This window comes from Dryobates pubescens, chromosome Z (genome assembly GCF_014839835.1).
Source record: "Dryobates pubescens isolate bDryPub1 chromosome Z, bDryPub1.pri, whole genome shotgun sequence".
In the NCBI taxonomy this organism is placed as follows: Eukaryota; Metazoa; Chordata; class Aves; order Piciformes; family Picidae; genus Dryobates; species Dryobates pubescens.
Window position 1 is genome coordinate 962,214 of NC_071657.1, and position 27,172 is coordinate 989,385.

A 27,172-nucleotide genomic window follows, 5' to 3' on the forward strand; every position below is an offset into this window, starting at 1 on the left:
GTGCCAGCTCCTGGCCAGCTCTGCACCCCCAGCACCCCTAAGGCCTTCTCCATGGGGCTGCTCTCCAGCCCTGCATCACTCAGCCTGGGTTGATACTGGGGGTTTCTCAGACCCAGGTGCAGTTGTCCTTGTTGAACCTCATGATGTTCACCCAGGCTTGTGTAGATCCCTCTGGGTGGATCTGATCCCTCAGCCGCGTCCCTCAGCTCCAGGCACTGCAGGACAGTTCATCTGAACTGGTTAGTGGTTTGGTGTCTTCCAGAGGCAAGAGCTGGAGTCAGAGAACAAGAAGCTGAAGAATGAGCTGAACGAGCTGAGGACAGCTATTGCAGACAGGGCAACCCAGAACAACTGCTCCAGTGATGTTCAGGACAGCTACAACCTCCTCCTGAGCCAGCTGAAGGCGGCCAACGAGGAGCTGGAGGTGCGCAAGGACGAGGTGCTCATCCTGAGGTCACAGATCATGAAGGCAGCCCAGCAGAAAGAGAGAAACATGGTAACTAAGAGGGTAATGGATCTCCTTTTCCTCTTCCTGTTGTCTTGCTGGACATTCACTGTCTGCTTGAGCCATGCCATGCCTGCTCTGCTATGCTCTGCCTGGCAGGATGGGGCGAGGAGGCTACAGGTGGTTCTGCAGGGTGCTCGGAGGTCCTGCTGGTGGGTAGGATAACCCATGACAGCATTTCAGGCTGTCCAGGGCTAGATGTCCCCTGATGCTCTGTACTGCTGTAAGGGGTTTGACCCTGTACCCCATACCCACCAGAGAGCAGCATCTTCAGCCCTGCACAGAGATGGGTTTGACCCTGTACCCCATACCCACCAGAGAGCATCTCCAGCCCAGCACAGAGATGGGTTTGACCCTGTACCCCATACCCACCAGAGAACAGCATCTCCAGCCCTGCACAGAGATGGGTTTGACCCTGTACCCCATACCCACCAGAGAGCATCTCCAGCCCAGCACAGAGATGGGTTTGACCCTGTACCCCATACCCACCAGAGAACAGCATCTCCAGCCCTGCACAGAGATGGGTTTGACCCTGTACCCCATACCCACCAGAGAGCATCTCCAGCCCAGCACAGAGATGGGTTTGACCCTGTACCCCATACCCACCAGAGAGCAGCATCTTCAGCCCTGCACAGAGATGGGTTTGACCCTGTACCCCATACCCACCAGAGAGCATCTCCAGCCCAGCACAGAGATGGGTTTGACCCTGTACCCCATACCCACCAGAGAGCAGCATCTTCAGCCCTGCACAGAGATGAGTTTGACCCTGTACCCCATACCCACCAGAGAGCAGCATCTTCAGCCCTGCACAGAGATGGGTTTGACCCTGTACCCCATACCCACCAGAGAGCAGCATCTCCAGCCCTGCACAGAGATGGGTTTGACCCTGTACCCCATACCCACCAGAGAGCAGCATCTCCAGCCCTGCACAGGGATGGGTTTGACCCTGTACCCCATACCCCACCAGAGAACAGCATCTCCAGCCCTGCATAGGGATGGGTTTGACCCTGTACCCCATACCCACCAGAGAGCATCTCCAGCCCTGCACAGAGATGGGTTTGACCCTGTACCCCATACCCACCAGAGAGCATCTCCAGCCCTGCACAGAGATGGGTTTGACCCTGTACCCCATACCCACCAGAGAGCATCTCCAGCCCTGCACAGGGATGGGTTTGACCCTGTACCCCATACCCCACCAGAGAACAGCATCTCCAGCCCTGCACAGGGATGGGTTTGACCCTGTACCCCATACCCACCAGAGAGCAGCATCTCCAGCCCTGCACAGGGATGGGTTTGACCCTGTACCCCATACCCACCAGAGAGCAGCATCTTCAGCCCTGCACAGAGATGGGTTTGACCCTGTACCCCATACCCACCAGAGAGCAGCATCTCCAGCCCTGCACAGAGATGGGTTTGACCCTGTACCCCATACCCACCAGAGAGCAGCATCTCCAGCCCTGCACAGAGATGGGTTTGACCCTGTACCCCATACCCACCAGAGAACAGCATCTCCAGCCCTGCACAGGGATGGGTTTGACCCTGTACCCCATACCCCACCAGAGAACAGCATCTCCAGCCCTGCACAGGGATGGGTTTGACCCTGTACCCCATACCCACCAGAGAGCAGCATCTTCAGCCCTGCACAGAGATGGGTTTGACCCTGTACCCCATACCCACCAGAGAGCAGCATCTCCAGCCCTGCACAGAGATGGGTTTGACCCTGTACCCCATACCCACCAGAGAGCAGCATCTCCAGCCCTGCACAGAGATGGGTTTGACCCTGTACCCCATACCCACCAGAGAACAGCATCTCCAGCCCTGCACAGAGATGGGTTTGACCCTGTACCCCATACCCACCAGAGAGCAGCATCTCCAGCCCTGCACAGAGATGAGTTTGACCCTGTACACCAAACCCACCAGAGAGCAGCATCTCCAGCCCTGCACAGAGATGGGTTTGACCCTGTACCCCATACCCACCAGAGAACAGCATCTCCAGCCCTGCACAGAGATGGGTTTGACCCTGTACCCCATACCCACCAGAGAGCATCTCCAGCCCTGCACAGAGATGGGTTTGACCCTGTACCCCATACCCACCAGAGAGAGCATCTCCAGCCCTGCACAGAGATGAGTTTGACCCTGTACCCCATACCCACCAGAGAGCAGCACCTCCAGCCCTGCACAGAGATGGGTTTGACCCTGTACCCCATACCCACCAGAGAGCATCTCCAGCCCTGCACAGAGATGAGTTTGACCCTGTACCCCATACCCACCAGAGAACAACATCTCCAGCCCTGCACAGAGATGGGTTTGACCCTGTACCCCATACCCCACCAGAGAGCAGCATCTTCAGCCCTGCACAGAGATGGGTTTGACCCTGTACCCCATACCCACCAGAGAGCAGCATCTCCAGCCCTGCACAGGGATGGGTTTGACCCTGTACCCCATACCCACCAGAGAGCAGCATCTCCAGCCCTGCACAGAGATGGGTTTGACCCTGTACCCCATACCCACCAGAGAGCAGCACCTCCAGCCCTGCACAGAGATTTGGTGGCCTGAGATGTTCCTGGTGATGCTTTGTGACATCTGGTTTATTCTGCAAGGAAATGGGGTGGGGGGAAAAAGAGCTTCTGGCCCAGGTTGTGCTCAGTTGTTGGTGGGGTATGTAATGTGTTTCTGCTGTAGCTGCAATGTGATTCTACTCTAGCTCAAAGGCAAGAGGAGAGTCTGTCCCATCACACTCGTTTGAGGGCTCTTTTGTTTAGAGTCTGTTGTGATTGAAGAGGATATCTTCTGAACACTCTCTCCAGGGCTTTTTAGCTCTCTGCCTTATCATTCCTCAAGGTTTTGGGTTGTACTTCACACCTTCCTCTTATCTGCCTCCCAGTTTCACTGCATCCCTCTTCCATCTCCTAATCTCTGCTGCTCTGTTTGCACAGGAGTGAGTTTGTGGACGCTCTCCAGTCTGAGGGACACCCCAGGGAAGCTCTGTTGAGGGTGGTTGGGAGCTGTTGGTTATCAGGTGCTTTGGAAGACAAGAGGGGGATGTGCAGGATGTCATGCTGCAGTGTTTTGCATGTCACATTTAGGAGGGCATCACCACCAATGCCAGCTGGCCCAACAGTGACAAGCACATCGACCAGGAGGACGCGATTGAAGCCTACCAGGGGATGTGTGAGACCAACCGGTAAGTGTGGCAGGGATTCCTCCAGCTGTACAAGGTGCTGACCAAAGTGTTCAGAGGAGGGGTCCTGACCAAAACTGGCATGTTCTGTTAGAGAGTTACCAGCCTCTGGATTGTGTTCTGCCCCTTGGGTCAAGGATGGGCCATGAAGATGGGACCAAAGATGTGTATTGTGGGTGAGGAGCTGTTGCTGGGGCGTTGTGTCCTCAAGAGAGGAGAGATACTCAATCCCAGGCACAGATCCAGGCTGGGTGCTGAGATCAGCCCTGAAGGAAGAGATCTTGGGGTGCTGGGTGCTGAGCAGCTCCCCAGGAGCCAGCAGTGCCCTCCTGCAGCCCAGCAGGCAGCTGTGTGCTGGGCTGCAGCCAGAGGAGTGTGGGCAGCAGGGCAGGAGAGGGGATTCTGCCCCTTGGCTCTGCTCTGCTGAGACCTCACCTCCAATCCTGCCTCCAGTTCTGGTGTCCCCAGCAGAAGAAGGACACAGAGCTGCTGGAGGGAGGCCAGAGGAGGCCACAGAGATGATCCAAGGGCTGGAGCAGCTCTGCTGTGAGCACAGGCTGAGGGAGCTGGGGGTGTTCAGTATGGAGAAGAGAAGGCTCTGTGGGAACCTTAGAGCTGCCTGCCAATAGCTGAAGGGATCCTGCAGGAAGGCTGCAGAGGAACTTTTCATGATGGTGTCTGGAGACAGGCTGTGGTGGGTTTAGAGGGAGACCCCCTCCCCACTACAACCATCCTCTGCTACCAAGAATGTGCTGGGTTGAGGCAGCCCCCTCTCTCCCCACCACGGGCAGGAATAAAACACTCAGACAAACGGATTGCAAAAGTGATGAAAGTTTAAATGGAAAGCAGTGAATGTTACAGAGAACCCAAAGCGCAGTGACAAAGATCCCAAAGCAAACCCAGAGCCATCCCATCCCCACCTGAGGGTACACCCGAGACCCTCAGGGCTCCTTCTTCCCCCTCCCTCTGCTGGGCTAGTCTCAGCTGGCCAGGCCTGAGACTGCCCATCCCCCTGTGGCCTTGGGCCTAGCCAGGCCCAAAGCCAGCAGACATCTCCCCCAGTTACCGGCTGGCGGAGGAGGAAGCAAAGAGAAGGTGCCAGACCCCGCACTGGATCTTATAGTGGTGCAAAGAATCATGGTAGGAAATACACACAATGTCCTGTGTCCATCCCTCTGGGCTGGACTTCTGGACACAGGAAGTGAACACACCAGGGGGGCACCCAGCTCAAACTGCAACACAGGCCAAGGGGGAAGGGTTTGTAGCTGAGGGAGAGCAGGGTTAGACTGGAGCTGAGGAAGAAGTTCTTCAGTGGGAGGGTGGTGGGAGTCTGGAACAGGCAGCCCTGGGGGTGTTCATGGCCAGGCTGGATGAGGCCTTGAGCAGCTGAGTCTGGTTGAGAGGAGTCCCTGCCCATGGTTCAGAGCAGATCTCTTAGGTCCCTTCCAACCTAAGCCCTTCTATGATCCTGGGCAGGTAGAACAGCCAACATGGAAGTGAGCAGAAGTGGGTTTTGGCTTTGCTTCTAGTGCATAATCAGTATCAGGACTGGTCTGGGGATGTGTTTAAGAGTTTGATTTCCAGTTTGTATCCAAGAGTTTGAGTAAGTCCTCATGCTGTGCTGGGAAGTCAGTGAGGTTCTCCTCATTTTGCCAGAGATAAAAGCCCATGATGATGATCTGAAGCCACACTGGATTCTGTGGCAACACCCAACTCATTGGCATGTTTGTGTCCAGAGGCTTAATATGGTGAAGGAGTTCATGATGCTTTGCAAGGCCTTAAATCAGTCCTTGCAGGAGGACATCAAATAAGAGAGTAGTGCCCAAAGGATGTGGATTGAAGGGGAAGGTAATATATGAAGTAATATATGAAGTAAATATTTACAGGGAAATGGAATGTTCATCTCCTTCTCTTTTGACAGACACACATGCTTCAGGCTTTTTTTCCCTTAAGAATTTGCCCTCAGCAGGGTGCTCACAAGAGCTGTGGGTCAATAGCTTCTAATAGCCTTTCCCTCCTTGTAAGCTGGATGCAGAAGGCTGTCAGCAGTCCAGGCTGGGAGGGACCCTGCCTGAATGTGGAGCTGCTCCATACCTGTAGGAGTATGAGCAGAGGCAGGCTGTCTGTGGGTGCAGCAGGACCAAGTGTGAAGAGATGCTTGAGTCCTTCAGAACTGGATCAGGGAGTCACAGACTGTGAGTGGCTGCAAGGGACCTCCAGAGCTCATCCAGTCCAAGCCCCCTGCCAGAGCAGGGTCAACTACAGCAGGTCTCACAGGAACACATCCAGGTGGGTTTGGAATAGCTCCAGAGGGAGACTACACAACCCCCCCTGGGCAGCCTGCTCCAGGGCTCTGTCACCCTCACAGGGAAATAATTCTTCCTCCTGTTTCCATGGCACTTCCTCTGCCTCAGCTTCCACCACTGCCCTTTGTGCTGGCATTGGGCATCCCCCAGCAGAGCCTGGCTCCAGCCTCTGGGCATCACCCTGCACAGCTTTATCAACAGGAATGAGGTCAGTCCTTAGGTTCCTCTTCTCCAAGCTGAAGAGCCTTCAGCTCCCTCAATCTCTCCTCATGGTTGGCCCAGAAGGTGTGGTGAGAAATCCATTCTGCCTAGATGGATGTGCAGTGCATGGGTAGCTGTGACACCAGCTTTGTTCATCATGTCTGTGCTGGATGTCTCCCAGTTCCCTGCCACAGCAGGGGCTGCATTGTTTGAATTTGTACCCATTTCACCTCTTGAGGAGGCCCTGAGGAGCAGTGGAGATCTCTCTAGTTACCCTGGGTGAGTGCAAAGCTGGGGAGGCTCTAGGAGAAGCTGTGGAGATCTCTGTGAGTACAACATTGAGGAGGCTCTAGGAGAAGCTATGGAGATCTCTCTGTGAGTACAAGATTGGGGAGGCTCTAGGAGAAGCTGTGGAGATCTCTGTGAGTACAAGATTGGGGAGGCTCTAGGAGAAGCTGTGGAGATCTCTCTGTGAGTACAACATAGGGGAAGCTCTAGGAGAAGCTGTGGAGATCTCTGTGAGTACAACATTGGGGAGGCTCTAGGAGAAGCTGTGGAGATCTCTGTGAGTACAACATTGGGGAAGCTCTAGGAGAAGCTGTGGAGATCTCTGTGAGTACAACATTGGGGAGGCTCTAGGAGAAGCTGTGGAGATCTCTGAGTACATTGGGGAAGCTCTAGGAGAAGCTGTGGAGATCTCTGTGAGTACAACATTGGGGAGGCTCTAGGAGAAGCTGTGGAGATCTCTCTGTGAGTACAACATTGGGGAAGCTCTAGGAGAAGCTGTGGAGATCTCTCTGTGAGTACAACATAGGGGAAGCTCTAGGAGAAGCTGTGGAGATCTCTGTGAGTACAACATTGGGGAAGCTCTAGGAGAAGCTGTGGAGATCTCTCTGTGAGTACAACATAGGGGAAGCTCTAGGAGAAGCTGTGGAGATCTCTGTGAGTACAACATTGGGGAAGCTCTAGGAGAAGCTGTGGAGATCTCTGTGAGTACAACATTGGGGAAGCTCTAGGAGAAGCTGTGGAGATCTCTGTGAGTACAACATTGGGGAAGCTCTAGGAGAAGCTGTGGAGATCTCTCTGTGAGTACAACATTGGGGAGGCTCTAGGAGAAGCTGTGGAGATCTCTGTGAGTACAACATTGGGGAGGCTCTAGGAGAAGCTGTGGAGATCTCTGTGAGTACAACATTGGGGAGGCTCTAGGAGAAGCTGTGGAGATCTCTGTGAGTACAACATTGGGGAGGCTCTAGGAGAAGCTGTGGAGATCTCTCTGTGAGTACAACATAGGGGAAGCTCTAGGAGAAGCTGTGGAGATCTCTGTGAGTACAACATTGGGGAGGCTCTAGGAGAAGCTGTGGAGATCTCTGTGAGTACAACATTGGGGAGGCTCTAGGAGAAGCTGTGGAGATCTCTGAGTACATTGGGGAAGCTCTAGGAGAAGCTGTGGAGATCTCTGTGAGTACAACATTGGGGAGGCTCTAGGAGAAGCTGTGGAGATCTCTCTGTGAGTACAACATTGGGGAAGCTCTAGGAGAAGCTGTGGAGATCTCTCTGTGAGTACAACATAGGGGAAGCTCTAGGAGAAGCTGTGGAGATCTCTGTGAGTACAACATTGGGGAAGCTCTAGGAGAAGCTGTGGAGATCTCTCTGTGAGTACAACATAGGGGAAGCTCTAGGAGAAGCTGTGGAGATCTCTGTGAGTACAACATTGGGGAAGCTCTAGGAGAAGCTGTGGAGATCTCTGTGAGTACAACATTGGGGAAGCTCTAGGAGAAGCTGTGGAGATCTCTGTGAGTACAACATTGGGGAAGCTCTAGGAGAAGCTGTGGAGATCTCTCTGTGAGTACAACATTGGGGAGGCTCTAGGAGAAGCTGTGGAGATCTCTGTGAGTACAACATTGGGGAGGCTCTAGGAGAAGCTGTGGAGATCTCTGTGAGTACAACATTGGGGAGGCTCTAGGAGAAGCTGTGGAGATCTCTGTGAGTACAACATTGGGGAGGCTCTAGGAGAAGCTGTGGAGATCTCTCTGTGAGTACACAATTGGGGAAGCTCTAGGAGAAGCTGTGGAGATCTCTCTGTGAGTACACAATTGGGGAAGCTCTAGGAGAAGCTGTGGAGATCTCTCTCTGAGTACAACATTGGGGAGGCTCTAGGAGAAGCTGTGGAGATCTCTCTGTGAGTACAACATTGGGGAGGCTCTAGGAGAAGCTGTGGAGATCTCTCTCTGAGTACAACATTGGGGAGGCTCTAGGAGAAGCTGTGGAGATCTCTGTGAGTACAACATTGGGGAGGCTCTAGGAGAAGCTGTGGAGATCTCTCTGAGTACAACATTGGGGAGGCTCTAGGAGAAGCTGTGGAGACATCTGAGTACATTGGGGAAGCTCTAGGAGAAGCTGTGGAGATCTCTCTCTGAGTACAACATTGGGGAAGCTCTAGGAGAAGCTGTGGAGATCTCTGAGTACATTGGGGAGGCTCTAGGAGAAGCTGTGGAGATCTCTCTGAGTACATTGGGGAGGCTCTAGGAGAAGCTGTGGAGATCTCTCTGAGTACATTGGGGAAGCTCTAGGAGAAGCTGTGGAGATCTCTCTGTGAGTACAACATTGGGGAGGCTCTAGGAGAAGCTGTGGAGATCTCTCTGAGTACATTGGGGAGGCTCTAGGAGAAGCTGTGGAGATCTCTCTGTGAGTACAACATTGGGGAGGCTCTAGGAGAAGCTGTGGAGATCTCTGAGTACATTGGGGAGGCTCTAGGAGAAGCTGTGGAGATCTCTCTGAGTACATTGGGGAGGCTCTAGGAGAAGCTGTGGAGATCTCTCTGTGAGTACAACATTGGGGAAGCTCTAGGAGAAGCTGTGGAGATCTCTCTCTGAGTACAACATTGGGGAGGCTCTAGGAGAAGCTGTGGAGATCTCTCTGTGAGTACAACATTGGGGAGGCTCTAGGAGAAGCTGTGGAGATCTCTCTGTGAGTACAACATTGGGGAAGCTCTAGGAGAAGCTGTGGAGATCTCTGTGAGTACAACATTGGGGAGGCTCTAGGAGAAGCTGTGGAGATCTCTGAGTACATTGGGGAAGCTCTAGGAGAAGCTGTGGAGATCTCTCTCTGAGTACAACATTGGGGAGGCTCTAGGAGAAGCTGTGGAGATCTCTGTGAGTACAACATTGGGGAGGCTCTAGGAGAAGCTGTGGAGATCTCTCTGAGTACAACATTGGGGAGGCTCTAGGAGAAGCTGTGGAGATCTCTGTGAGTACAACATTGGGGAGGCTCTAGGAGAAGCTGTGGAGATCTCTCTGTGAGTACACAATTGGGGAAGCTCTAGGAGAAGCTGTGGAGATCTCTGTGAGTACAACATTGGGGAGGCTCTAGGAGAAGCTGTGGAGATCTCTCTGAGTACAACATTGGGGAGGCTCTAGGAGAAGCTGTGGAGATCTCTGAGTACATTGGGGAAGCTCTAGGAGAAGCTGTGGAGATCTCTCTCTGAGTACAACATTGGGGAAGCTCTAGGAGAAGCTGTGGAGATCTCTGTGAGTACAACATTGGGGAGGCTCTAGGAGAAGCTGTGGAGATCTCTGTGAGTACAACATTGGGGAGGCTCTAGGAGAAGCTGTGGAGATCTCTCTGTGAGTACAACATAGGGGAAGCTCTAGGAGAAGCTGTGGAGATCTCTCTGTGAGTACAACATAGGGGAAGCTCTAGGAGAAGCTGTGGAGATCTCTGTGAGTACAACATTGGGGAAGCTCTAGGAGAAGCTGTGGAGATCTCTGTGAGTACAACATTGGGGAGGCTCTAGGAGAAGCTGTGGAGATCTCTGTGAGTACAACATTGGGGAAGCTCTAGGAGAAGAGGCTGGTGACCTTGAGGAGTAGGAAGACTTGGGGTCCATCACTCTCATGACTCTCTTGTCACCTGCACATCCATTTCTGTCTGGATCAGGATCAGTGTTTGGAATGTTTTTCAGCTTGTTACCAGGAAATGTTTGCTCTCCTGAGGGGAACTTGCTGGTGCAGTTCCTGCCCCTGCTGCAGCGCAGGTGGTGAGGATGGATGTAACCATCACCTTTCTGGCAGTACATCAGAGGGGCTCAGTGTCCTGGCTACTGCAGGGTATGGGATTGTGTAACTTAATCACCTAGTGTCTGCCCACCTTCTCCTGGAGCTGTGGGCACTGCTGTGGAATGAGAGAAGCCATTATCAGGCCCAGCTTTCACCGAGTCCCAGCATGGTGGGAGTTGGAAGGGACCTCTGGAGATCATCCAGTCCAAGCCACCCTGCTCAAGCAGGGCACCCACAGCTGCTGGGGGACTCTGATCCTTCTTCTTCACCATCCTGGTTTCCAGAACCTTGTCTGGAGCTCAGCTCGTGTGCTACAGCAGCTGAAGCTCTGCAATCACCCTCATTTTCTGCAGTGATTAATCCATTGGCTTGTTAGTCACCACCACCTTCCCCCTTCTATGGATCTCCCTGCCTTCAGTCTGTGTTTTGGGTTGGTTTATCAGCTGTAGACCACTCGATGGCAATCAACAAGATGAAAACAATGCTTGGGGAGCATTGATCTCTGTTCTGGTCGATAGCAATTAACATTCCTTCCCCTCAGCACAAACCTGCATTTGGGCTTAGGCAGCTCTGTCCCCATGAGGAATAAAACTGCTTTCCCTTTCTAATCATGATCAATAAATGTTTTCAGGGAGACCTTTCCTGGTGGGCTTGCAATTCTCAAGTGGGATTAATAAGCAAGGGCCACTGCTTGCTCCCACCTGTGCTGCAAGAAGCACTCCTGTTTCTCCTTACCCAGGCAGCTCTGACTCTGTGGGTGGTTTCTAAGCAGGGTGGATGCCCTTCCATCAGGCAGGCCTGACCCATGTGGGAAAGCCATGTTCCAGCCTTGAGTCCCTCCTGGAATGAAGTCATCATGGCAAAAAGCAGAGGAGGTCAGACTGGGAGGAACCTTGGATGTCCAACCCCACTCCAGTCAGCAGGGACATCCCCAACCAGAGCAGGTTGCTCACAGCCCCAAACAACCTCACCTGCAATGCTGCCAGGGATGGGGCAGCTCCCACCTCTCTGGGCAGCCTGGCACAGGCTCTCACCACCCTCAGCCTCAAACATTTCTGCCTTCTCTCCACTCTCAATCTCCTTCTTTCAGTTCAAACCATCACCCCTTGGCCTCTCACAACAGGCCTCTATCCCCAGCTTTCTTCTAGGTCCATTTGAACATTGCAAGGCCACCAGAAGGTGTTCCTGGAGCCTTCTCTTCTCCAGGCTGCCCAAGGCCAACTCTCTCAGCCTGGAGCCTCCCAGCAGAGCCCTTCCAGCCCTGCCAGCATTGCTGTGGCCTCCTCTGGCCCTGCTCCAACAGCTCCCTGGCTGTGCTGAGCACTGCAGAGCTGCCCCAGCACTGCAGGGGCGGTCTGAGCAGAGCCCAGCAGAGGGGCAGAATCCCCTCCCTGCCCCTGCTGCCCACACTGCTGGGGATCAGCCCAGCACAGGGCTGCCTCTGGGCTGGCAGTGCTTGGTGCCAGCTCCTGGCCAGCTCTGCACCCCCAGCACCCCCAAGGCCTTCTGCACAGGGCTGCTCTCCAGCCCTGCATCCCCATCCTGTGCTGACAGCAGGCATTGCCCCAACCCAGGTGCAGGACCTTGCAGTTGTCCTTGTTGAACTTCATGGGGCTCACACAGGCCACTTCTCCAGCTTGTCTAGGTCCCTCTGGATGCATCCTGTGTTGGTGCCACCACTCAGCTTGGCATCACCTGCAGACTTCCTGAGGGTGCACTCAAGTAGCCTTAGCACTCCAGGCTTGGCTCAAATGCCTTAGCAGTCTAGGCTCGGGATGGAGCCTGGCTCTGTCCTGGTGGGAGAGAGAATAGAGCCAGGTGGGAAATAGACCTTCTGTTCCCTCTGTGGCTGTATAACCTAGAGCTTTTAAATACAGCAGGAGGAAAACAGGGGTAACTGCCAGGTGCTGCTAACCCTGCCCACCTATTGACTCTCCTTCTCCACACTGCTCTCCTGGAAAGCCTTTTGATGCCAGTTCAAGGGGAAATTAGAATTCAAAGCAGCCCCTTCAAAATAAGGTGAACTCAGCCTTTTTTTCCTTCCCTTTCCCCCTCCCCCCCCCTCCCCTTGCTGCATTTCAGCTGCTGAAGGGAAGAGCATCAAGTTACTCTCCAGCTAATTTCTTGCTTCACTAACTGAATGTAAAGCTTTGTTGCCCCTTTCAGGTCTTGGGGTCTTTCTTCCAAGCCTGTTTGATCTTGGTGGAAATGTAAAGTCAACAAAAGAGGAGGTGATGATGTTTGAGATAATCACCAGGCAGCTCAAAGCAGATCAGGCTTAGGCTTTGAAATTAACTCCTGTGATTAACTTCCAAGTGGTTTCTGTAGAGTACCTGGGTCCTGGGTTGTTTTTCCTTCCTCCTCAGTACTTCCCACCTGCAAGCTGCACACTGAATGGCTGACGCTGGCTTCACCTGGAAGATTGTGTTTGCAGTTGCTGCTTCTGCATGAAGGAAGAGTGCAGACAGCAGATCACAGAGGGAAGATCTCTTCCTCCTCTACTCTGTCCAGGGAGGCCACATCTGGAGTCCTCTGTCCAGTTCTGGGCTCCCCAGTTCATTAGAGGCAGGGAACTACTGGACAGAGTCCAGCAGGAGTTACAAATATGCTGAGGGGCCCTGGAGCCTCTCTGTGAGGAGCAAGGGCTGAGAGCCCCTGGGACTGTGGAGCCTGGAGCAGAGCAGCCCCAGAGGGGAGCTGAGCAATGCTCAGCAAGAGATAAAGGCTGGGGGGCAAGGGGCTGGGGCCAGGCTCTGCTCAGTGGTGCCCAGGGACAGCACAAGGGGCAAGGGGCACAAAGTGGAACCCAGGAGGTTGCATTTGAGCAGGAGGAGAAAGTTTTTTGTTGTGAGGGTGCTGGAGGGCTGGAGCAGGCTGCCCAGAGAGGTTGTGGAGTGTCCTGGTGTGGAGAGCTTCCAACCCCCGCTGGGTACTGTGTTGCTGGGCAAGCTGCTGTGGGTGCCCTGCTGGAGCAGGGACTGGGTGATCTGCAGAGCTCCCTTCCAACCTCACCATGCTGGGATTCTGTGGAAAGGCCATCAAGGAAAGGATTCCTATCTCTTCTCACCACTCAAATGTGGCTGCTCTTATCACTCCTTCCCACTCCCTCCTGTATCTCATCTGTGAGAGGCATTAGGTTGTGTTTCATCAGTTAGTGAGGAATCTCCTGTCTGTGTTTGAAAATGAAATGCACCTTTCCCTTTATGAAGGGCAGGTCATTATCTGAAGATACCTGAATTCACATCCCTGGGGTTTGGTGTACCAGCACCTCCTTTAAGCTCTTTGGAGGAGGGGAAGGAGGACTTTGAGTGGGAATTACTCTGAATCATGAAGGGACTCAGCAACCTGCTTTGGCTGCAGATGTCCCTGCTGACTGCAGGGTAGTTGGACTGGATGAGCTTTGAAGGTCCCTTCCAACCCAAACCATTCCATGGTTCAGAGAAGGCAGTTTGCCAGCTGCAGGTCACCAGCTGCTCTCCTGGTCCTGTACCTCCAAGATAAGGAGAAAGGAGAGAGGAAGCTGTGAGTCATGTCCTCTCAACTCCTTTCAGCCTTAATTGAGAGAAGGACCCAGCCAGCATTTTAGGAAATTATCTTGGCACATAGTAATTAATCTAATTAGCTAAAAAGGGCTGCTATTGACTTTTAATGTCTTGGTCAATATGAAAACTGGGAGAAGGGGATCTCGATGGTTTTTGAGCCAGTGCTTCAGTCAGGTGGACACAGGCTGAGTGCTTATTTCCCAGGCCTGCCTTATCTTAGGACACTGGCACCCTCTGGAGCTGCTCTCCTCCTTTGCCACTAGGCCTATGATGGGAAAAGAGGTGGCAGTCCAAGATTATCCAGGGGAAAATAGAATAGAACTGACCAGGTTGGAAAAGACCTTGGAGATCATCGAGTCCAACCTAAGTGCTGCTCATCCCGTGGGGGTTCCCAGGCTAATTTTGTGTCATGAATAGTGAGGATCCAGTTGTGCCAGGGGAGGAGTAAGTTGGACCTTAGGAAATAATTCTCTGTGGGAAGGATTGGCAAGGCCTGGAAGAAGCTTACCATGGCAGTGGTGGAGTCCCCATCCCTGGAGGGCTTTCATAGGCATGTAGCTGTGCTGATGAGGGATGTGGGTTAGTGGTGACCTGGTAGTGCTGGGTTTGTGGTGGGACTTGATGATCTTGAATCATAGAATTGTCAGGGCTGGAAGGGACCTCAAGGCTCAGCCAGTTCCAACCCCCTTGCCATGGGCAGGGACACCTCACACTGCAGCAGGTTGCTCACAGCCACATCCAGCCTGGCTGCAAACACCTCCAGGCAGGAGGCTTCCACCACCTCCCTGGGCAGCCTGTGCCAGGCTCTCACCACCCTCATGGGCAACAACTTCTTCCTCACAGCCAATCTCAATCTCCCCACTTCTAGTTCTGCTCCATTCCCCCCAGCCCTATCCCTCCCTGACACCCTCCAAAGTCCCTCCCCAGCTTTCTTGTACCCCTTTTCAGATCCTGGAAGGCCACAATGAGGTCTCCTGGGAGCCTTCTCCTCTCCAGACTGAGCAGCCCCAACTCTCTCACTCTGTCTTGCAACCAAAACGATTCTGTGATGCTAAATGGGAAAGAGTTTAGCCATGCAAGAAAAGAAAACTCAGGTTCTGGCTTCCAGGAGTTGGAACATCTCAGGGATGATGATAACCTGCCAGGGGGTTGGACTGAGTGATCTGTGAGGGTCCCTTCTAGTCTGAAAGGTTTTGGATTCCCATGCTGGTGTGGTGGGTCAGGGAGGAAAAAGCTGCATGAGGATACACCACACAGCTGAGGAGAGAGGAGAAGCTCCACGAGTTCAGGGTGGTTGTCCTCCAGGCTGTGACGAGGGCATGGCTCTCCTTCACCATGGTGGAAAAAGCAATGAAGGTGTGCTTTAAAAGAATGCTAATGACATGTATGTTGGTTCTCCACCTTTTCCCCTTCTTTGGCAGCTGACCTTTTCTCTTTCTCTGTCCTCTTGTTTCCTTTTCTGTCCTTTATTTCTAGCAAGACTGAGGACTGGGGGTACCTCAATGAAGATGGGGAGCTTGGGCTGGCTTATCAAGGCCTGAAGCAAGTTGCCAGGTCAAACACTTCCTTTTGCACTCATTGCTTCCTCTCCTCTCTCCTGCTTTTTGCTTGCTCTTTGGCTTCTTTCTCTTCCTCTACTGCTATCCTGTTGTCCTCTCTAGGACCCTTTGTCCTCTGTGGGGCCTGTTGTCTCCTCTCTGGGGGCAGCTGGGGCAAACTGGGGATTTGAGACCCTCACTAATATTCAGAGGAGTTGATGTGATGCTAATTGGGCATTGCTGATGGTCAGCAATGCCTGGGCTGTGCTTCAGTAAGAATGGTTACCTTGCTACATGATAAAGGTGTTGGGAAGCTGTGAACTCCAGGAAGCCCCCCCAGAAAACCCCATTTTAGATGGGTTTTTTCCCCCATGCACCTCCCTGAAGTATTTCCTCTCAATCCTTAACATCCCATAACGGGAGTCCCTGTGCTTGTGATGCTGCCTGCTTTGCATGCTCCCATTTTGCATGCTCCTAGGTATGAGGAGGAAAGTGCATGGTGGGCACTCAGTGCCATCCTTCAGCAGCATGGTCTGGTGGGCAAATAGCCCAGTGGGGCACCTTGGAGCCATACCTGCAACCTCCATATCCTCTGGAGGTGTTGGTCATTCTGTAGTGATGTCTTACCTCCAAGCTCATGAATGCTGAGACTCACAAACAGTCAGGAAAGCAAGGCAGAAGACTCCTGGATTCTTCTCCTGGTTCAACCTGGTGCTTGAAAGAGGAGATATTTAAATGTTAACCAGCCTGTGCTCTCCTGCAGGGTGGCTGCAAACCTTGAATATGTATGCTTTTAATAAAAACAGTGGGGAAAGAGCTGGCTGAGAGCACTGTAGAGAAGAGGAGGGAAAATAAAGCATGGCAGAAAGTCATCTGAAGTGGTCAGAGGACAGCCAGCTGTTCACAGGAAGGACAGCAGAGGTGGTTCATTTGCTTTTCAAAGCAGTGTAGGAAGCCAAGTTCATGGAAGGATTGTGTTGTTCTGGGGGTGGCTCACAGTTCATCCTGAGCCCACATGAGGAAATAAAATGAGAATTAAGTGCTTAAATACTTACTCCATGCTGAGCTTGTGTGTTCACAGCCTCTTAGGAACATAATTCCTGACAAGATGATTACCAGGCTGGCTCTGTTACTGCCCATGTTGCTGTAGTTGCAAGAGGTGCTTTTCTGTCTCCTGCTGGAAAATGTGTGTGCAGCTGGAGTTGTTTGGATCTTGAAAGAACAACAACAGAAAAAGCAATGTTTTTCACCCAGAAACCTTCCATAAAAAGCATATGGGTTTTTATACAAGCCTTATAACACACACCCCTCCCTCCCCTCCTCCCCCCCTGCTTAATTGTTCCTGCAGGGAAGCAGTTCACAGATGTAAATCTCCATGAATTTCCCAGTGGACTTGATGAGAGTTGTAGATTTGTTTGCCCCCACTGAATCAAATGGTTTGAGTCAGAAGGGAACCTTTAAAGCTCATCCAGTCCAACCCCACTGCAGTCAGCAGGACATCTGCAACTAGAGCAGGTTGCTCACTGCCCCAGACAGCCTCACCTGCCATGCTGCCAGGGATGGGACATCTCCCACCTCTCTGGGCAGCCTGGCACAGGCTCTCACCACCCTCAGGCTCAAAAACATTTCTCCCTTCTCTCCACTCTCAGTCTCCCTCTTTTCTCCCTCATCTTAGAATAGAATATACATAGAATACATAGAATAAACCAGCTTGGAAGAGACCTTCAAGATCACCACGTCCAACCCATCAACCAATCCAACACCACCTAAACAACTAACCCACGGCACCAAGCACCCCGTCAAGTCTCCTCCTGAACACCTCCAGTGATGGTGACTCCACCACCTCCCCAGGCAGCCCATTCCAATGTGCAATCACTCTTTCTGTATAGAACTTTTTCCTGACACCCAGCCTGAACCTCCCCTGGCGCAGCCTGAGACTGATCTTAACAGGCCCTGCATCAGGAAGAGTGTGGCCAGCAGGAGCAGGGAGGTCATTCTGCCCCTGTACACTGCACTGGTTAGGCCGCACCTCGAGTCCTGTGTCCAGTTCTGGGCCCCTCAGGTTAGGAAGGAGGTTGACTTGCTGGAACGAGTCCAGAGAAGAGCAACAAAGTTGGTGAGGGGTTTGGAACATAAGCCCTACGAGGAGAGGCTGAGGGAGCTGGGGTTGCTTAGCCTGGAGAAGAGGAGACTCAGGGGTGACCTTATTGCTCTCTACAACTACCTGAAGGGAGGTTGTAGACAGACGGATGTTGGTCTCTTCTCCCAGGCAAGCAGTACCAGAACAAGAGGACACAGTCTCAGGCTGCGCCAGGGGAGGTTCAGGCTGGATGTTAGAAAAAAGTTCTATACAGAAAGAGTGATTGCACATTGGAATGGGCTGCCTGGGGAGGTGGTGGAGTCACCATCCCTGGAGGTTTTTAGGAGAAGACTTGATGGGGTGCTTGGTGCTGTGGGTTAGTTGCTTGGGCGGTGTTGGATTGGTTGATGGGTTGGACGCGGTGATCTTGAAGGTCTCTTCCAACCTGGTTTATTCTATGTATTCTATGTATTCTATGTAAAAAGTCTCTCCCCAGCTTTCTTCTAGGTCCATCTAAGCATTGAAAGGCCACCAGAAGGTCTCCCTGGAGCCTTCTCTTCTCCAGGCTGCCCAAGGCCAACCCTCTCAGCCTGGAGCCTCCCAGCAGAGCCCTTCCAGCCCTGCCAGCATTGCTGTGGACTCCTCTGGCCCTGCTCCAGCAGCTCCCTGTCTGTGCTGAGCACTCCAGAGCTGCCCCAGCACTGCAGGGGGGGTGTGAGCAGAGCCCAGCAGAGGGGCAGAATCCCCTCCCTGCCCCTGCTGCCCACACTGCTGGGGATCAGCCCAGCACAGGGCTGGCTCTGGGCTGGCAGTGCTTGGTGCCAGCTCCTGGCCAGCTCTGCACCCCCAGCACCCCCAAGGCCTTCTGCACAGGGCTGCTCTCCAGCCCTGCATCCCCATCCTGTGTTGACAGCAGGCATTGCCCCAACCCAGGTGCAGGACCTTGCAGTTGTCCTTGTTGAACTTCATGGGGCTCACACAGGCCACTTCTCCAGCTTGTCTAGGTCCCTCTGGATGCATCCTGTGTTGGTGCCACCACTCAGCTTGGCATCACCTGCAGACTTCCTGAGGGTGCACTCAAGTAGCCTTAGCACTCCAGGCTTGGCTCAAATGCCTTAGCAGTCTAGGCTCAGGATGGAGCCTGGCTCTGTCCTGGTGGGAGAGAGAATAGAGCCAGGTGGCTCTGCACCCCCAGCACCCCCAAGTCCTGTCTCCACAGGGCTGCTCTCCAGCCCTGCATCCCCAGCCTGGGTTGATACCAGGGGTTGTCTCAGCTCAGGTGCAGGACCTTGCTCCATGTCTGTGGATGCTCTGGGATAAATGCTAAGCACCCAGCACCAGGGACTTCCTCAGCTTTGAGGGTTGCTGTTTGCATCTGATGCCTGAGCCACCTGTGTGGTGTCTGCATCTGTGCCCACAGAGTCCCTCCATTGGGTACAGCAATGACATGGCCTTGGTCCTCTTCCTCTTTGCCACAGTCACCCTGTGCAACCTGGGTTCTGTCTTGGTGGCTGTTCCTCATCCTTCTGCAGTCACTCCTTTTACTGTTCTTGAGAGAGCTGGAGTCCTCAGAAGGAGATTTCCATTAAGCAGGGGGTAGAAGAGAGCCTTATAAAAAATCAATCTCCATGCCTCTTGCCACGATTTTCAGCACAGGAGGGCAGTTAATGTCTCAGTGATGAATCATTCCTCCACTGGATTAATGAGGGTTTAGCTGATGGCAGGGTAATGTTCTAAATAAATACCTTAGTAACCCTTTAGCTCAACATTTCTCCCCTGGGCTTGTCAGAGCAAGGCTGGAAGGGGATCTGGTACAGGGAAAAGGAGGTAGGAGAGGGTAGCAGGAGGGATTGCTGGAGAAAAAGTTGAGTAAGCACCTCAGAGTGGGAGGAAGGCCATTTTGGTGACTTCTGTCAGCTCTGTATCACTGCATTGCCATTTTTATGTCATGGAGTAGAAGAAAACCAATGTCTTACCCACTGCTGAAGAGTCCTGGTGAGGTCAGCAAGGATGATGAAAGCAGGAGCTGGTCAGGATGGCCTTGTGCATAGCTCTCTGCAGGTAGTTCATGAGTTAAGATTGAGGTAGACACAAATATCCTGCTTTTTAAGCAAAGATAACTATCAGCTCTGCAAGCAGCTAGGAGGGAGCAAAGTGTTCCAGCTTCTGCCTTTTGGGGAACTCCCAGCAGTAGGAAGTGGAGCCTGTGGGCAGTCCAGCCCTGTGGGGCTCTTTGCAAGACACACAGCTCAGTTTCCAGGAGCCAGAACTGATGTCTGGGAGGAGGTGAGCACCAGAACTGATGCTGCAGGCATTGATCTGCACCACTTTCTTGCCATATGTTTGCTTTGAGGGAATGGGAAGAGTGGGGAGGCCTGTGGATGTCTACCTGGACTTCAGCAAGGCCTTTGACACCATCCCCCACAGCAAACTCCTGGCTAAGCTGTCAGCCCCTGGCTTGGACTGCAACACTCTGTGCTGGGTTAGGAACTGGCTGGAGGCTGAGCCCAGAGAGTGGTGGTGAATGGTGCCACAGCCAGCTGGCAGCCAGGCACCAGTGGTGTGCCCCAGGGATCAGTACTGGGCCCCATCCTCTTTAACATCTTCATTGATGATCTGGATGAGGGGATTGAGTCATCAGCAGATGACAGCAAGCTGGGAGCAGATGTTGGTCAGTTAGAGGGTGGAAAGGCTCTGCAGAGGGACCTCGACCCACTGGACAGATGTGCAGAGGCCAACAGGATGGCATTCAACAAGTCCAAGTGCCAGGGGCTGCACTTTGGCCACAGCAACCCCAGGCAGAGCTACAGGCTGGGGTCAGAGTGGCTGAGAGCTGCCAAACAGAGAGGCACCTGGGGGTGCTGATTGACACCTGCCTAAACATGAGCCAGCAGTGTGCCCAGGTGGCCAAGAGGCCCAATGGCATCCTGGCCTGTATTAGGAACAGTGTGGCCAGCAGGAGCAGGGAGGTCATTGTGCCCTGTGATCAGCACTGGTTAGGCCACACCTTGAGTCCTGTGTCCAGTTCTGGGCTCCTCAGCTTAAGAAGGACATTGAGAGACTTGAAGGTGTCCAGAGAAGGGCAACAAGGCTGGGGAGAGGCCTTGAGCACAGCCCTGTGAGGAGAGGCTGAGGGAGCTGGGGTTGCTTAGCCTGCAGAAGAGGAGGCTCAGGGGAGACCTCATTGCTCTCTCCATCTCCCTAAAGGGAGGTTGTAGCCAGGTGGGGGTTGGTCTCTTCTCCCAGGCAAGCAGCACCAGAACAAGAGGACACAGTCTCAAGCTGTGCCAGGGGAGGTTTAGGCTGGAGGTGAGGAAGAAATTCTTCGTAGAAGGGAGAGCTTGGCCATTGGGCTGTGCTGCCCAGGGAGGTGGTGGAGTCCCCATCCCTGGAGGTGTTGAAGAGGGGATTGGATGTGGCACTTGGTGCCATGGTCTGGTCATGAGGTCTGTGGTGACAGCTTGGACTGGATGATCTTTGAGGTCTTGCCCAACCTTGGTGATACTGTGAGACTGTGAGTCAAGGAACCCAAATTAGTGGTAAAGTTGCAGGACATAAAAACCCAAACCACTCTTGGATTTTTTTCCCTGCCTTTTATCTAAGAGATACAAACCCCAACCCCCAACAAACTCTTGGTCTCATGTCTCTGTTTTCAAAAGTGTTTAGTCTGTAATAGGTCAATCAACAGCTCTAATGTGGCAATAGTGGCCACAGAAGTTCTTTGCTCGTGTCAGGTTGATGGGGAGGTTGCCCAGGGAACCCAAGCTGCCTGGCTTTGAAGGATCTAAAGTCAAGACAGTGGTTACCAACAGGGTGCTGAGCCCACAGGATGAGTGGTCTGGCCCTTTTCTCAGGTTGCTGGAGGCACAGCTCCAGGAGCAGAGAAGAGAGCACGAGGAGGAGATGGAAGCTCTGAGAAACCAGGTGGATGCCATGCAAGAGGAGCTGGAGAAACAGCAGCAGGCTTTCCTGCAGAGCCTGCAGTTGTCTCCAGAGGTCCAGGTGGAGTTTGGACTTCAGCAGGAAATCGGACATCTCACCAACGAAAATCTGGTAAGAGGCTGCAGGCAAAACACTGCCAGAGGAAGAGGTAAAAGGAAAAGGCCTTGAGAGGAAGGAGGTAGGAAATGTGAAGGGCAGGAGAAGGCACTGGGGTTTCTTCCACCCCTCCTCAACTCTCTGCAGGATGCTGCAGCATCAGCTGGTTGGACTCAATGATCTCTTAAGTTCTTTGCCAACCAGAATGATTGTGTGATTCCCCCTGGTGGAGCTGAGAGCAGTGGGACTTGGCCTTGAGCTGCTGTCTGCTCTTCAGTGGCTCTGTGGCTCCACAGAGATCTGATTTTACATTTTTCATCCTCTTTCTTTTTTTTTTTTAAGCCTAATTTGTGGCACTGCCTCCCAAATGAGCTCGTTGGGGACCACTGTTTGATTTCAGGTGCAGCACAGTCCTTGCTTCTTGCTGGCATTTACTGGGAGTGGGCAGCTGCCATTCCCAAAAGCAGAGCTGGGTGGTCATGGCTTTCCCCTTTCTCACATCCTGTACCTGTGGTGCAAAGCCTGGAGTGAACCTTGGCCCCTCCTCACTTCAGCTAAGGGCTTCTTGCCTTCCTCCACATCTCTAGTGTCTAAAGAGTGTTGGAACTGTTTAGTTGTGATTAACAGCCAGCAGTTTGTTGTGAGCACTGCCTGCTGCAGGCTGCATCTAGAAAAAGCAGGCACACAACCTCCCCAGTCAGGGAATCAGAATCGTTTTGGTTGGAGGAGACCTTTAAGATCAGAGTCCTACCATGAACCCAGCACTGCCAGGTCACCACTAGAAAGTCCCTCAGCACCACAGTTGCATGGCTTTGAAACCACTCCAGAGCCCCACTGCTGCCCTGGGCAGCCTCTCCCAGGCCTTGACAACCCTTTCAGGGAAGAAACTGTTCCTCATATCCAACCTAAACCTCCCCTGGAGCAATTTGAGGCCATTTCCTCTTGTCCTATAACTTGTTAGATGGCAGAAGAGCCCATACCCACCTGGCTCCAGCCTCCTTTCAGGGAGCTGTAGAGAGCCAGAAGGCCTCTCCTCAGCCTCATCTTCTCCAGGCTCAACACCCCCAGCTCCCTCAGCTGCTCCTCACCAGCCCTGCTCTCCAGCCCCTTCCCCAGCTTGATTGCCCTTCTCTGGACTTGCTCCAACTCCTCAATGTCCTTCTTGGAGTGAGGAACCCAAACCTGAATGCAGTACTCAAGCTGTGGCCTCAGCAGTGCCCAATACAAGGGGACAATCCCTGTCCTGCTCCTGCTGGCCACACCACTGCTGCTCCAGGCCAGGCGGCTGGTGGCCTTCCTGCCCACCTGGGCACCTCCTGGCTCATCTTCAGCTGCTGGCACCCAGCACCCCCAGGGCCTTTTCCACTAGGCAGCTTTCCATCCACCCTGCCCCAAGCCTGGAGTGTTCATGGGGTTGTTGTGACCTAGTCTTTGTGGGGTAGGGAAGGGTCTCTCTGAGCAGCCCAGAAATAAGAGGGCTCTTCTTTGGCCCACATGCTGACACCATGCCATAGTGGTGCACAAAAGAGGTGCAGCTGGACTGCAGCCTCAGACCCACCTCAGATGAGTTGTTCTTGGGCTACATTTTCTTTCCTAGCCCCATGCATCCTTCTGTTTTTCAGGAGCTTAAAGAGACGCTGGAGAGGTTGGAAAAGAACGAAAAGAAGCTGAAGAAGCAGCTGAAGATTTTCATGAAGAAGGTCCAAGATTTTGAAGGTGATTTAGCTTTTGGGGGACAATGGGGTAGAGAACAGCACTCTGGGCTGCAGGCTTTCCTTTTCAGCTTTCTGTCAGAGGAAGATTTTGCTCATTCTGGCATTTAACTGGCACTGAGCTCATCCCTGGTGGGACAGCAGGGAACTGAAAGTCCAGATGAAGCTCCTGGGTCATGCTTAGGCTGCACTTGAGGAAGCAGAGCTGTGCTGCTGTAGTTTTAGCTTGTCAAAGTGGCTGAACTTGGCCTGCCTGAAAGAAGGTCCATGATGTGATGAGGGACAAGTTCTTGCTGGAGTTATCAGATTGATGCTTGGTGCACCTGCAATGGGAGAGTACTGCAGGAAGCCTTCCTGCTTTCCTTGCTTTCAAGACTGTGACCCAAGCAGAGAATCACAGAATCACAAAATTGCATTGGTTGGAGGAGACCTTTACAATCCTCAAGGCCACCCTTACCACAACACTGCCAGGTCACCCCTAAACCATGTCCCTCAGCACAACATCCACATGGCCTTGAAAACCCTCAAGGGATGAGGACTCCACCACAGCCCTGGGCAGCCTGGGCCAGGCCTTGACAACCATGTTGGGGGAAGAAATTGTTCCTCATGTCCAAACTTCCCCTGGTGCTATCTGAGGCCATTTCCTCTTGTCCTGTCACTTGTTCCTTGGAAGAAGAGATCAACCCCTACCTGGCTCCAGCCTCCTGTCAGGGAGCTATAGAGAGCCAGAAGGTCTCCCCTCAGCTTCCTTTTTACCAGGCTGAACAGCCCCAGGTGCCTCAGCTGCTCCTCACAAGACCTGTGCTCTAGACCCATCCCAGCCCCTCAATGCTCTTCTTGGATTGTGGAGCCCAACACTGAAACCAGGATTCAAGGAGGGGCCTCGACAGTGTTGATTACAAGGGTACAATCCCTGCCCTGCTCCTGCTGGCCACACCATTGCTGATCCAAGCCAGGATGCTGGTGGCCTTCCTGCCCACCTGGGCACCCCCTGGCTCATCTTCATCTGGATGTCTACCAATCCCTCCAGGTCCTTTTGTGCTGGGCAGCTTCCAGCCACTCTGGCCCAAGCCTGGAGCACTGCAGGTGCAACTTGTGATCCAAGAGCAAGACCCAGCACTTGAGCTTGTTGAGCCTCATCCTACTGGTTTTGGTCCTTCAATTCAACCTGTCCAGATCAGAGAGAGAGAACCAGGAGCTCACAGCTGATCTGGCCTCTTTTATTTGTTTGGGGTTTTGTTGGCTGGTTGGTTGTGTGTTTTTTTGGAGGAATTAAACCCAGGTAGCAATAAAATATATTGTATGCTCCCTGTGATCACAGAACACCAGAACTGTGTTCTGTGGCATCTGTACTGCATAGAAGGAGCTTCCCATTCTCTGGAGGCCCTGAGACTGAATCACAGCACCTTGTCCTGATGAGCTAATTCCTGCAAACAAGGCATGATGTGAAGTTAGGCTGAAGAGTGGAGGGTTTCCAGAGCCAGCACAGCTGGTCCCAGTGTCATTTGCATGCAGCAGGCTGCTGAGCACTGCAGTCCCTGCACACTGGCCTCTTCTGTTTCATTAAACTTTGATGGCAGCAGAAGGCTCCATGGTGTGCCACTGCAGAGCTTCAGCTCAGCAGCCAGTCAGAGGGTGGGATGCTGAGGTGTTTGTCCATTGCCTGGCTGGTTTTTCACCCCCACTGTGAAAATCATACACTGAAAACCTTCAGAGAATCATAAAATCACAGAGTAGTTTGGGCTGGAAGGGGCCTTTAAAGGTCATCTAATCAAACCCCACTGCAGTCAGCAGGGACATCCCCAGCCAGAGCAGGCTGCTCACAGCCCCTAACAGCCTCCCCTGGGATGCTGCCAGGCATGGGGCAGCTCCCACCTCTCTGGGCAGCCTGGCACAGGCTCTCACCACCCTCAGCCTCAAACATTTCTGCCTTCTCTCCACTCTCAATCTCCCTCTTGCACTTCAAGCCATCACCCCTTGGCCTCTCACAACAGGCCCTCAGAAAAACTCTGTCCCCAGCTTTCTTCTAGGCTCCCTTGAAGCACTGCAAGGCCACCATAAGGTCTCCCTGGAGCCTTCTCTCCTCCAGGCTGCCCAAGGCCAACTCTCTGAGCCTGGAGCCTCCCAGCAGAGCCCTTCCAGCCCTGCCAGCATCGCTGTGGCACTCTGATGGCTCATATAGCCTGCAGAAAATGAAAAGTCACAGAACCCCAGCATGGTAGGGGTCAGAAGGGACCTCTGCAGATCACCCAGTCCACCCCCTCTGCTCCAGCAGGGCACCCCCAGCAGCTTGCCCAGCAGCACAGTGCCCAGGGGGGGTTGGAAGCTCTCCACACCAGGACACTCCACAGCCTCTCTGACCAGCCTGCCCCAGGCCTCCAGCACCCTCACAGCAACAATATTTTCCCTTGTGACTTCATCTTCTCCTCTTTAGGTCCAATTTTTGCACTCTTCATTCCCAGTCAGAACTTCTGCTGGCCCTTTAATTCAGGACCTGATTTTGGTATTTTCATAAGTCTGTGCAGTCTGATGACATTGTTACAGATTTGATGTTTAATGCTTTCACCTTTTGTCTGGTCTGAAAGCCAGCAGAAGGTGTGAAGAGTTCTTGCTCACCAGGCACCCCTGCATCTCTCCTCTCTTCACAGCAGAGAGGAGGCAGCATGAGCTCAACATGCAAGTCACTGTCCAGAGGAAGGAGAAGGATTTCCAGGGCATGTTGGAGTATTGTAAAGAAGATGAGCCCCTCCTCATCCGAAACCTCATCACAGGTGAGGAATCTGCTCTGCTCCTGTGCCTGGCTCCTTCTTCATTGGCCTGGCAGAGTTTGTGACCTTGAGATCTCGAGACAGACAAACAGATCTTCTGCAGCTGAGCCCTTGTGTGGCTGCAGGCTGATGGGGAAAGCAGTGAGGGTAGGTAAAGGGGCACAGCACTAAGCAGGCAGACCAGCGTGGATGTAGTGATAGAATCACTGAATTGTTTTGGTTGGGGAAGACCTTTGTGATCATCCAGCCCCATGGTAACCCAGCACTGCCAAGTCCCCACTAATCCATGGCCCTCAGCACCACAACCACATAGCTTTGAAATCCCTAGAGGAAAGGGGACACCACCACAGCCCTGAACCGCCCAGGTCAGGCCTTGACAACCCTTTTGGGGGAGGAAATTGTTCCTCATGTCCAGACTAAACTTCCCCTAGTGCAACATGAGGCCATTTCCTCCTGTCCTGTTGTTTGTTCCTTCACAGCTTCAGTGCCCTTCTCTGGACCCACTCTAGCACCTCAATGTCCTTCTTGGAGTGAGGAGCCCAAAACTGAATCCAGTTCTCAAGCTGTGGCCTCAGCAGGATGCAGTACAGGGGGATAATCCCTGCCCTGCTCCTGCTGGCCACACCATTGCTGATCCAGGCCAGGCTGCTGGTGGCCTTCCTGCCCAGCTGGGTAGCCCTGGCTCATCTTCAGCCAGCTGTAGACCAACACCCCCAGGTCCTTTTCTGATGGGCAAGTTCCAGCTACTCTGCCTCAAGCCTGGAGCCTTCATGGGGTTCTTGTGACCCAAGTGCAGGGCCTGGCACTTGGCCTTGTTGAACCTCATCCCACTGGCCTCAGCCCATTGACCCAGCCTGTCTAGAGCCCGCTGTAGAGCCTCCCTACCCTCAGGCAGATCAAGACTCCTGCCCAACTTGATGTCTTCTGCAAACTTACAGTGCCTCAATCTGAGCCAGCAGATGGCCAAGGTGGCCAAGAAGGCCAATGACATCCTGGCCTGCATCAGGAAGAGTGTGGCCAGCAGGAGCAGGGAGGTCATTGTGCCCTGTGCTCAGCACTGCTTAGGCCACACCTTGAGTCCTGTGTCCAGTTCTGGGCTCCTCAGTTTAGGAAAGAAGTTGAGCTGCTGGAAGGTGTCCAGAGAAGGGCAACAAAGCTGGGGAGGGGTCTGGAGCACAGCCCTGTGAGGAGAGGCTGAGGGAGCTGGGGTTGCTTAGCCTGGAGAAGAGGAGGCTCAGGGGAGACC

The 27,172-nt window shown here is 53.2% G+C and overlaps 1 protein-coding gene across 1 annotated transcript in view; it reads left to right on the forward strand.

Moving 5' to 3' along the window:
* The window catches only part of MYO5B (myosin VB), a 255,509-nt gene that overhangs the window by 211,114 nt on the left and 17,223 nt on the right, over positions 1–27,172 (forward strand). The window contains exons 29-35 of the mRNA XM_054178698.1: positions 263–508; positions 3,592–3,689; positions 15,267–15,344; positions 21,263–21,461; positions 23,069–23,162; positions 24,995–25,015; positions 25,807–25,929. Coding sequence (XP_054034673.1) covers positions 263–508; positions 3,592–3,689; positions 15,267–15,344; positions 21,263–21,461; positions 23,069–23,162; positions 24,995–25,015; positions 25,807–25,929 — 859 coding nt within the window. The remainder of the gene's footprint in view (positions 1–262; positions 509–3,591; positions 3,690–15,266; positions 15,345–21,262; positions 21,462–23,068; positions 23,163–24,994; positions 25,016–25,806; positions 25,930–27,172) is intronic.